Source organism: Thunnus maccoyii, chromosome 6 (assembly GCF_910596095.1).
Source record: "Thunnus maccoyii chromosome 6, fThuMac1.1, whole genome shotgun sequence".
Lineage (NCBI taxonomy): Eukaryota > Metazoa > Chordata > Actinopteri > Scombriformes > Scombridae > Thunnus > Thunnus maccoyii.
In genome coordinates, this window is record NC_056538.1 from 6894058 (window position 1) to 6906682 (window position 12625).

The window sequence follows — 12625 nt, forward strand, 5'->3', positions numbered from 1 at the left end:
ATCTTGGAGTGAGAGTGAACAGACATTCAGACTTAAGACTTTCTTGATTCATTTAGTGTATAAAATGTCAAAAAAAATGAAAATGCACCACAAGAATTTCTCAGAGCCCGATATGACAGTCAACAGTTCAAAACCCAAACATATTCAGTTTACAGAGAAAGTGGAGAAACTTACCTTACTTAACCTGCACTTCTTTGAAAAATGAGATCAATTCATGAGTCATCAATTATCAAAATAGTTGCTGATTAATTATCTTTTGATAGAAGTTGATTGACTATTCATTGCAGCACTAGACTTGATTGATATTGCAGTTCATATTTTGTATAATAAAATATTTTCCTGATAGATCATTAGCTTTAACTTTACATCATCTAGAGCTGACTGTGCAATCGTCACCTTGCTATACATACCAGTAGAGGTGTGTGATATGACCATATTAGATTGCGAACGATTAAAATGTCTCCACGATCTGCCTTTACAGAGAGATCGTTAGCATCGTGCTACAGTGCACATTGTATCAGTTCAGTATGCTAGCAGGAGGCAAACAGGTAACAGCACCGACATGGCGAGCGCCTCCTACCACATCTGCTGGTGAAATCTCTAGCAGCTTTAATGTCCTGCTAAGAAGCTCCCCTGCTGCACATTATGTTAAACTGACAGCTGGGCTACAGGTAAACACCACTGTTTAGCGATTAGCCCACCTGCTAACTGATAACACTAACTTCTGTCATACTGCAAGCTAGCGTGATGTCAGCTCTGGTGTACTGTTTTTTTTTTTTAACGGTGCACACCCTGCTAGTTATCTGAATCAATCAACTTATCAACTATTTGCTTTTCAGCCGTGAAATTAGTTGTCATTGTACTGTTAGTTTGGTTTCACACTGCAGTGTCCATTTTAAACAAGGCTAAAAAGATTGTCACTACTTCTTAATGCAGCTTTGCGCACCTGCTCTTATTTATTTATAGAACTGTTTGTGTTTCAATGTAATTTTGTCTTTCATGGGTGTATGTTTTTATGTTGTTAGTGAGCTCCTAACCTAAGACAAATTTCATCATGTGATAGACATTTTTTGAATCTTGAGTACTGTTCAGTAACTTGAAAAACCGTCCAATATGAAAAAGAACTTTTATAACTTTGAACTCTGATATGATATTCTTGCCATATTACCCACCTATACATACTAGCATAGTGGTGTAAAGGAAGTGAAACTTAAAAAAAACTATCAAGGACGACTGCTCACTGATGTAGTGCCATGGCAGTCAGCAAAACCACATGCTAGATTTTACACTTGAAGTTCCTTTTTAACATTTGAATGCAACACAAGACAGACTTCTAAAGCGCTGGTGCTTTCTCCAACACTCGTCCTTGACTGGCCCAAAGCGCTCTGTCCAGTTCAACAGAGCAAAGTGGAAACGAGCTGTTGAGCTGCAAATGTGGGAGAACTGTGTGTGTGTATGTGTGTGCGTGCGTGCGTGTGTGTGTTCTATTTCCTTCCACCGTCTTCGAGAGGCGCGCAGTCAGTGCATCTGTGAGAGTGGGTGGTTTTGTACTGCTTGGGAAAGACTTTGAGCGTGCTCCACACTAAGCCCTCCCCTTCTCCCTCCCTCTCTATCGTTCCCTCTCTTCCCTCCTCCCTCCAGCAGCTGTTTTCCTGTCTAAGCTGGGAACTGGAGCCAGGCTGTTTTTCCCCATCCCCGCGTCACAAGCAGGAACTCACCCGACTTGTCGGCATACGCAAACACGCAACACACTCTTTTTGTCTGTCTCTGCCCTGTCCCACACTCGTCTGGCTGTTGACTGTGTACTGACCTCATTTTGGACTACAGACTGAGGAATAAGTATCCCCACTCTTTTACTTGACTGCTGTGACTGCGTGTTCACATTGCTGTGTGAGAGCCGTCTGACTGTTTGGAGAAATGCTTTCATGGTAAGATGTCTCTTCCCTCCTCACTGGCCACTTCTGTCTCTTGACCTCTTGTTTGTACTTTTCTCCGTCTGTGATATTTTCTCGGGTTTCCCGTCTCTCCGTTGGCAAAACTGTTGCTGGGCTTGTTCCATGCTGACAGTTCCCAAAGTCTTTCTGTCTGTGTCTTTAAGCTTTTTCAGGGTTTCCACATGTCCCAGAATGGTCTTGTAATGAATTAAATTAAACATCAAAGCTCTAGCATGTCTTAAATGAGAATAAATATGGCATTCATTGCTTTACTTGTTTAAAAAACGTAGTTATTCCGATGAGCCGTTATTTCCAGTTAAAAATGATGTTTCTATATTTCACCCTGTCATGCCGGCTTATTATCTTAGCTAAAGTCTGCTGTAATCTCTGCTTGTTGCATCTTAACTAGTTGGGTTTGTATATAAAAAGGAAGAACTGTTAAGTTGCTGTTCCAACCAGCCACCCTGACCTCTCCAGCACGGCTGTAATCACACTTTCCGTGTAGCGTTTCACACCGGGTGACTGAAAGGTGGGAGAGCGACACATGATTAAAGACTTTGTGTATTGCGTTACACTGCTGCTACGCTAGGCCAGTTCAGTCCTGACTCGTAGTTATACTTGGCAAAAACTGTGAGTTAGTTATGTATGGCTGGTTAGATGAAATACTCCAGTAAGTTTAAGACGTTACACTAACTGTTTTGAATGTGTTTTGGGCTGTTGCATTATATCAAGCCTGCTAATTTCAAATGTTTGATCCTTATTGATACCAGAGAGACAGTAATGAGTTGAATAGCTTTAATCATATTTTCTTTCCAAAGCTTATTGACACTTCTGTCAGGGAAACAAAATGGCATCTTTGTTGTGGTCATTCTTCATAGTGAAAATTTCTTAGTATCTGGAATAGTTCCAGTGCAAGAAAATTAAATCCTGTGACATTTCTCATCCTCAACTAAGCAGCTGGAGCCTCACAAAATCCCTTATCCTCCCATCTCTTCATGTGGTTCCTGGAATAATGCCACCTCAGAGTTTAGACACACACTGAGGGAATCTATAAACCGTGATGACGACAATCTTCCAGTTTCATTGCATGTTTACACTGTCGTGGTCGCAATCTGAGAGGGACTGTACAATAGCGATTGAGAGGCTTGTCAGAGTGCAATGAAAGCCTGGTAAACTGTAGTGTGACGTTAATTGGAAAAAAAAAAAAAATCGGATGCAAGCAGAGACATGTCATCAACTTGCGTCATCTATCTACGTTGCTCTGATGTTTTGAAAATGTGGAAAAACAGTAAGCAAGCTTCGGCCGTAGCACTCGGATGCATCGAAAAGTTACAGGAGGAGGAGACTATGAAGCTGCCGGCAGCCAGAGGAAGAGGGTCACACGAAATGCTGATTTAGCTAAATGAGGATTGGAGTAAATGTTTTTAGCAGTCATGTTAGGCTAGCTGGCCAATGTATCCTGCATCATTTCATGTCATATTCTGATTGGTTGGTTTGAAAACATGGTTTATAGCAACAGTCACATCGGGGGATTTTGGTCTATAATTTGCTGACACCATCAGAATTGGGGCCCAACCGATACTCGTTTTTTGGGGCCGATACTGATATTAGGGAGCGTTATCAATATATGCACATTTTTTTGCAATGATTTTTCAAGTGTGGTTATCAAACAATTGTGACAAAGATATGTAATGGAGGCACGATATTTTACAGTTTAATAATAAACTTTATTGTATAAAATGACATCAGTGCGCTGAAACAGTAAACTGAAAATTTAATAATTAAAATAACTATAAAATAAACAGAACAAAAAAAACACGTACATATATTAAACTTGAATTAAGGAAAAGGATCAAATATACATAAAATGCTGCCTATATAACTTAAAAAAAATAAATCTGTGTATATCGGACAACATATACGCCAATACCGATATATCTGTGATAGGCCAATATCGGCATTATCACCAATATATCAGTTACCACAGCAGGCTTTGGTTGTCATGAACATCTGTACAAAATTTGGTGCCAAGCCATCAATTAGATGTTGAGATAATTCACAAAACAAGCTTTTAAAAACTTTGACCTGTTGGTGGCACTAGAGAAAAAAATCAGAGGATCATCAAAGTCAAGGAATGTGAGTATCTTTTTTTTTCCTCAGTCAAGTGCAGAGAGACTGGAAACATGGGTAGAGAGAGGGGTATGCATCTTAACCAGCTGGCTACCAGGGCGCACAGGATATTAAATATCTGTAGCAAATGTCATGGCAATCCATCAAATAGTTAGATTTCTATCTGGACCCAAGTGGTAGACGGACCGACATGGCCATTCCTATAGCCATGAAGCTAGCATGGCTGATAAACCAGTTGGTAGTCTGTATTTGTAGGCCAAAACAGTCTCGTTAGTTTATGCTCCAAATACAAATGTTAGATATGTCTAATAAAAAGTCGCTACTGCCACTCTAGTTTTTGTCCAGCTTTGCTTTACACTGGTGTTGTCACTTCATGTTCTTTTGCTTGTAGAAGGAAAAAAAAGAGGCGAATGTTCAGAATCCTTAGATGGAACACAAACCTTAAAATGCATGGCAGAAATCCATGTTGGGATTCAACCATTATTAATTTTTTGTTTTTTACTTTGGATTATACTCTGGGTTAATGTGGTTGTCCTTTCCCCTTAAACACTGGATGTTGGAGAACACTTTGAATATTTCAGTGCAATTTCAGACCAGGAAAAATGAATCTGGAATCTGAAAACACACAGTGAGATGAAGTGCAAAGTCCAGTTTGCATACATACGATTTGCCGTCTGCAAACTTTGTCTAGCCATTTATTCAGCCCTGTAATATGGTAACTAAGCTAAATGATAAGTTTGTCATTGGCAGAGTAAAAGTACATACATACATACATGCTCATACCCGTGTCGTCATTGCCCCCTGCTGATGTTCCAGTACCGGTGTGCAGATAAGAGTGTGTGCGTATGTTTGAGTGGGTGATACTTCAAAGTTCCTGCATTAGCAGTCTGCATTTTTGTGCCCTCGAGTCATGTGTGTGTGTGTGTGTGTGTGTGTGTGTGTGTTAGGGCGGGGTAGGGGTTGCTTGTGTTAAGACTGGCTGTGCATGTTTGATATGCTAACAATGGTTGTCACGCTACCAGCGGCCTTCTTCATGTCACTGCCTCCCGTGCTCGAGATAAGTTTTCTGCTGCGGATTCCAAGTCAAGTTGCATCTTAAACAGTCCCGGCTCCTCCTCGCACCCAATCTCTTCTACACCCACAAGAGAGGAAAAACCACTGGGCTGATATTAAGATCTGCTTTTTAAAAGAAGCAGAGGACATTAAAACGAAAGTCAAAAGTGAAGGAAATGAAGCAGAGATTGTTCATGGTTCGTAGCCACTGTATTTGACACTGGATAATCCCCTTCACTGAATTCAGCTCTCTTAATCTGAACATGTGTGGACTGCAGCCCTTCTTCCTCGCAGTTCAGGGTTCCCACTATCACGCATCACTCATCTGCAGTCATCTCATGTGTTTCTCTCCTCTGTCATCAGTTCTCTCATCTCTCCTTCTCCTTCATGTTCCTCCTTTACTTTTCCTTGCCCATCATCTCTTTCGCGGACCCTCCTCATCAACCCTGACCTTCTTCACGGCCAGCTTTCGCCCGTCCTTTCACTATCCTTTTTTGATATTAAATCAGCTCCCTCCACATCTCCTCATCCTCAACTCCCTATGCAGTAGAGTGAGAGAGGAAGGCTGATTCTCCTTGTAGATGGTACACAGGATATACATGTCCAACGCTTGGATGTAGATTTGGAGACAGTATTAATAGTTGTTGGCAGCCTTATTTGGGGGGGAAAACTACTCTGAATTGTCTTTTTGTGGCTCCATGTTTTGTCGAAGGTGAGCGTCCCCCCTTTTTACCACATGATGACCTTGTCTCCTGACCCCTCGGATGTGTCTCGCTGTCTCTCAGTGCTCATTTGAAAGTAATGACTCCTTGTCATTTTGTTGTGACTGCTAGCATGATCAATGGGTCTATATATTTTTGTGGGTATCATTTTGTTTTCACTGTGAGAACATCATAAATGTTGCTTTGCATGTCAGCAGCAAGACTTGCTAAATGTGCGGGGTTTTCTCAGGAAATAATAAAATGACCGCAGGCTTTCCAAAGCTTTTTATTGCAGAGATTGCTTCCCCTCGCTGAGCTCCCTTAACTAACATCAGAAATGAATACACTTCATTATAACTTGGCCAAACAGGCTATATCGTCACATTGTGTATGGATTAAATATGCACGTAATGTGAGACCGGTCAGCAGATGACAGTGCTCGGGAGGTTTTGCTTTGTTGATTCATCTTGCAATGATTAATCAGCGTGTCACAATTCCAGGGTAAAAATGACCCTGTTTTTTTGAGACTATTATGTTTTTTTTTGTATTTCTGTTGTCTGCAGACGGTTGTAGATAAAGGGCTCGATCAGTTACAATCAGCTGTGTGTGTGTGAGTTCAGAAGAGCTCTCTGAACACCAGGGCAGAGGCAGCACAAGCCGGTCAAACACTAGGATGAAGTTGATTTTCAGGTTTGACATTCACCAGCCGGAAGTGTCTTTTTGATGTCAGCAGCTCCATGTGGATGGCATCAAGTATTCTCAAAAGGTTTTTTTTTTTTTGAGAGAGGTTGACAGGACCACATCTCTGTCTCTCTGTCTCTCCCACCGGCTGAAGCCATATCTGTCGATGTAATCAATCAGCTGGTTATAAAAAAACATTTACAACCTATTCGAGATAATATATATTTGATTTAATATTAGTGTTTAGATTGTGCAGGACAGTTAAGCAGAAAAGAAGAATGTTTCATGTTGTTTAAGCCTAATAATTTCTATTACTTCTGTAATATTTTAACTCTACAGGGTACACAGGTAGACAAGTAAGAAACAAACAGCCTCACCAACATGACACGCCTGTCACACATACTTATAAACTCATAGAACATTGTAATGCAATAATAATAGACTTGGACTCAGACTCAAAGTGCTCCGAATACATTAAACCATATTGACTGAATACAAATTTACAAGTGTGTGTGTGTGTGTGTGTGTGTGTGTGTGTGTGTGCGATCCAGACGTGGTTGCTGTAGTTAAATTGTAGACATCTCTTTAAATGTCACTGTATGTATTGTAGATTAATTGGACGCTGTGGTAGGCTATCTGCAACACGACTGCTTATTCTTTTTCTCATCACATTTTCATTCTCTCTCCGGATCCTCATGAATCATCTCTTTCTGGCTTGTCACCTGATGGTTTGGCCCAGTGTTCCCTTACTGATGACCAATGCTTGAAGAATTTCCAGCAAAATCAGTGTGTGTGTGTGTGAGTGTTAAGGGCTCGTATGTGGCGTGAATGTTACAGGCGCGCAAATAAATGTCAACTTAATGGTTGGTAGCCACTGTGATTACAGTCTCTTTGTCCATGACTACATTATGCTGTGTGATAAATTGCTCCATGCCTCGTCTCTGGTGTTTATAAATGAATTCATACGGAAATGGAGAGTTTGTCACTCTTCATGAGTTGTAGTCATGAGATAGTGCCAGTGAATGTTGAGAGTAGTCCATTTTTTTGTTGTTGTTGTTGGTAAAGCTGTTGTTCACACATTTTCTGTCTTGATCTTGCATGTCCGTTCACCTCTACAATTCACAACGTGTTTACTTTGTGACATTTAAACACACTGGGAATGCAAAACCATGACATGTGAAAATGTTTTCCTGCTCTATATGATCTGAAACCAAAATAATTTATGCCTGTATTTGGCAAATGACTTTCCAATAATGTAATGCTCCAGTGACAACTACTTAACATATCTCCAGAGAAAAAGAGGCATCTGTTTGGCTGATTTTTAAATGTAGGTAAATGTTAAAGTTCTGCATAAGGCTGCTCTGTGTGTGTGTGTGTGTGTGTGTGTGTGTGTGTGTGTGTGTGTGTGAGTGACCGGGTGGGATATTTCACTCAAGCGTCACTGTTCTGTACTTTCCCTGGAAGCATCATGTGGAGTCCTTTCCTAAGAAACTATAGGGGATTGAGAAACACAGTAGGGGCATTGCTTGTAGGAAAGTCTGATAAAGGGGAGGACAAGGAGGGATGTCATTACAGCAGATCTGGAGCAGCTCTTTTGACTTGGTAATACAGAGAAACTGTGTGCGCATGTTTTTGGGGGGTGTGTGGTTATTTATTGAAGTAAGGGTGAAGTCACTGAGGGCTTTCAGTTTGCTTGCCGTGAAAGCTCAGCATATACATTACGTTTTCTTATGAAGACTCATAAAATATGAATTGCATCACATTTGTTTGCTTGGTGGGGACAGTATTTGCTAAGAAGATGGGAGTGCGTATTGCCTGACTGTTTTCAGAGGAAGTCACCAGCAAGTTTCATCAAAACCTCCTCCCTCTGTCTGTGTTTATATGTCATTATTTCTTTAAAAGGCCCTTAACACTAACTGATTGAGTTTAATTTGTATTGGTGTGGACTGTATACCTAATTGTATATGTTTCTGAAAGAAGGGATAGTTTGTATTAGTCTCTGTAATGAAACACAGGGCTGACAGGGTGGTCTGTGGAGGAGACCACATTTTAGTAATAACAGGTGTCTGGTGTTTGTAGGCGTCATCTCAACTTGTTTGCTGCACATTTACACTGAACATTAACATCCGAGATCCAGGTCAGATGTCTAAAATGCTGGTACCCGGCTTTTAGATTAGTTTTCTAATACTTTTACTGTATCTTGTGACAAAAACATATCCACACAGAGAATCTCTAATTTGCAGTAGTCCACACTTGAGATCGGCTACTAAAGAGGGGAAATGGTTTTCTAGTGAAATGCTAGAAATAAAGAGAAATGTATCCATCTTTTCTCCTCCTCTGTCATCTCCTCCCCTTTCTGCAGCTCTGGTTGGAAGCCCGTGCTGTTGATGCCACATTTGTGCTTCTGTCTCTGCCAGTCTGCATCACTGTTTGATATACATGTATGAATAAGAAACACATCTTTTGTTGGTGACGTTTTATAAACAAAATGAGTTTAATCAAATTATTCATCAGAGCTGATCATATTAAAAAGGTTTCCATGGTAAAATTCACATTGTGAACTGTCCCCAGAGGTACGTGTTGTTTCAACATGCAACCTTCTGCCTGTACCTTGTACCTTTTAATATTTACTAGAGGCTGCCAATACATTATCTATGACAGGTCAACACGCTAAATGGCTTATTTCAAGCAGTTGCTGATAAACCAAGAGTGACTGATATTAAACAATGTCAGACTTTATGTCAGCCACATAATCTTTTCTTTTTGTGTGTTTCAGGAGTGTCATTCCCCCTGGTAGAAGAGAGTGTCTGTGTCCAACGGCATCTTTCCACCCAGGACCCACAGTGTTGCTGTTGCGCCCATGAGGTAACGTCAGGACCGATCACCCCCTCATTGCCACCCTTGGTCCATCCATTTCCCTCCCCTCTGCCCCTTCCTCCCTTGGACCCACCCAGCCATGGGCCAGAAGATCTCAGGCAGTATCAAGTCAGTGGATGTACGCGGGGAGCCCTCCTATCGGCCAGTGCGCCGTGAACTTCGGGGTCCAGATTTCTGTCGGCCCCCGAGGCTGGACTTACTGCTGGACATGCCGCCAGCCACGTCTGAGACCCAGCTGCGCCACGCCTGGAACCCTGACGACCGGTCCCTCAACGTGTTCGTGAAGGAGGATGACAAGCTGACGTTCCACCGACACCCCGTAGCACAGAGCACAGACTGTATCCGTGGCAAGGTGGGCTACACTAGGGGCCTCCACGTTTGGAGGATTCATTGGCCGGCCAGACAGAGAGGCACACACGCCGTAGTGGGCGTGGCCACAGCCGAAGCACCTTTACACTCAGTGGGCTACACGGCCCTGGTGGGATCGGACTCAGAGTCCTGGGGCTGGGACCTGGGTCGGAACAGATTATACCATGATGGAAAAAACCGGCCAGTTTCCACGTCGGCACCCACATACCCCTGTTTTCTGGAGCCAGACGAGTCATTTGTGCTTCCAGATTCTCTGACAGTCATACTAGATATGGACGAGGGCACACTGAGCTTCATGGTAGACGGACAGTATCTGGGAGTAGCTTTCAGGGGCTTAAAGGGCAAGAGACTGTATCCCATCGTCAGCGCTGTGTGGGGGCACTGTGAAGTTTCTATTCGCTACGTCAACGGACTGGATCGTAAGTGACACAACTCTGACAAGCACACACACATACAGACACTTGAAAAGCTTTTCAGTGACAGAATAATATTTAACAAGCGACTGTACAGGAGTCGTGTAAATTGTGCAATTATTTAGTTTTTCATTCTTCTAAACTTGTATGGCTGTTTAATGGCTGGCACAAAACATTAGTAGCACTATATTTGACCTGTTGAATTATGAGGACAATGTGTGAATCATAACTTTATGTAATGTCTCCATATATTGCATTCTCTCAACTGTCTTCACACATGCCTCCCGCTGTTAGTTTGCTGCTATAGTGCTTAGTTATATATACATAATTTATGGGGGGAAAAAAATCAGATGGCAGCATTTAGTTCAACAGCTTCTTAAGTGAAAGATAGTTGTATTTTTCCCCAATAGTACAGAAATAGTACAACTGAGAGTGTGTCTGAAGCAAGACATCCTTGTGTTCAGCAGAGTTAATTCCCTACAAATATGTTTGCTGTCAAAACACTTTTTAGTCTAATCCCTGTTTAAATGAACATAGTCCCTCATTATCACAGTCAGCTGTGTAATATATGCTCATACACTGCTCTGACTGCTGACACCCAATTGAATTTGATTTCCAGTAAATACAGGTTTAAATTCTATTTATAATTAATAATTTATATTAAACAAAGTGTCTAAGTGTCTATTTAGCCAATCATTTTCCAAATATGATGAAGTCCAGTGCCAGGTTCAGTGCTGCTGTTTGCATTTGAGTCACAGCAGAAATGTTTCGAGGTGGATGTGGTTGGTAATATTTCACAGTACAGGGATGTTATGTTTATGGGTAAAGCTCAGTATAGGCTTATATTAAGACCTGCTCACCAAGGCTGCGAAGGCCCAGAGTGAGATTTGTACTGCAACAACTTCAAGTCCAGTAAGAAAACCCAGGGTTAGACCAGATGGGAGAAAAAGGGGGGAGAGATGGGAAACGTGATTCTAGGAAAGACATGTGTGTTCAGTTGTCACGTTTGGGCAATGGTCAGTGATGTCTGTGTCTAGTTGCAAAACAAAGAGCACTTGTTTTGAGGATAGACGGTGAGAGAGCAGTCTGGATCAGGCTGCTGAGTCATTTGGACAGACCTCAGTAAAGCCTGTACCCTTTTGAGAAGTCAAGGTCATACAGTGGCTGAAACTGTAAAGGACAGAGCCTCTGTGTGTCTGTCTATCTTGTCTGTACGTCTGATCTTTGCTTTTCTTGACAACCGTTCATCTGATCTACTTCGCCGATAAATTATCGAGAATTAATCAATTTTGACGGAGCATTTCTGTTTTTAACCAGCGCGGCTTTTCTTCTTTACGGCACTGGTTTAGCAGCCCAGGACCAGTTGCATGCATTGTAAATCATCTCACATGATGCTACTCAGCCAATTAAATCTGTACATTCCGATAAGCACTGCAACTGGAGTAAGTGTGTGAGATATATACACAGTCGCACACAAACAGGGGAGATGAGAGACTACAGTTGGAGAAATAAGTGAGTCAGAGAAGTCATTTCACATGGCCTGCTCTAAAAAGAGAAAAATTAAACAGTGAAAACAGCTTTTAATCAAGAATGGAAAGACCCTTACATGTCCCTTCTTCCCACGGGTACTTCAAAACCAGCGTGTCTCATATGTTCCAGAGATAGGGCTGTGCAATATGACGAGAGAAAAACATCAACATCATTTCATATTATGCTCTATTGTTTATTTTATGACACAAATCACAGTCTTTGTGTATATTTTTCGTTATTTGGAGTCTGTCCATCTTTTGTGAATCACAATAAATAAATTATTCTTCTTGGCTTTTTACTCGGAAAGCTTTTATTGCACTTACAGTAACATAACATAAGTTGTCATCAACTCTCCACAGCTGTCTGTCTCTCCTGCTGCGCTGCACACACACAGAAGGCTCAGCCCCGCCCGCGCTGAGAGAGAGCAGAGAAGAGAGAGACTGTCTTTATTTATGTTCTTAACCAAATTTATGTGCACTTGTTTAATTTCACCTCAGTGTGAGAGTATCTGCTGCATTTTGCTGTCATAGTCAAGCTGCTCTCCTCTGCTCTCTATGGTTCACCGTGGGCGGGGCTGAGTCCTCCGTGTGCGTGCTGCACACACAGGAGAGACAGTGAAGCAGGTGAAGTACTCGAGCTGACAGCAACTACACTCGTTATGTTACTGTAAGTGCAATAAAAGCTTTAAAAATATTAAATAATAGACCAACTATTTATTCATTGATTTTAAAATGTGCTATATCAGGATAGGATAGGATAGGATAGGATAGGATAGGTATTGTTATCAGGATATGAGATTCTGGTCATATTGCCCAGCCCTATTCCGAGACCATGGTGAAGTGAAGTGAAGTGAAGTGCCACTACGAGACAAAGACATACCCACTCAAATCCAAACTGAAGGTACATAGGGCTGTGGCAGTGATGGTATTTCCCCTGC

The 12625-nt window shown here is 41.7% G+C and overlaps 1 protein-coding gene across 2 annotated transcripts in view; it reads left to right on the forward strand.

The window, feature by feature from the left end:
• LOC121899293 (SPRY domain-containing SOCS box protein 4-like) overlaps positions 1–12625 on the forward strand; it is a 45287-nt gene that overhangs the window by 19877 nt on the left and 12785 nt on the right. Inside the window, exons 1-2 of one of the 2 annotated variants that reach the window (XM_042415013.1) lie at positions 1729–1928; positions 9276–10164. In XM_042415013.1, coding sequence (XP_042270947.1) covers positions 9456–10164 — 709 coding nt within the window. In that variant the 5' untranslated portion in view covers positions 1729–1928; positions 9276–9455. Of the gene's footprint in view, positions 1–1728; positions 1929–9275; positions 10165–12625 lie in introns of those variants that run through there. The other variant, XM_042415012.1, reaches the window with a different exon arrangement.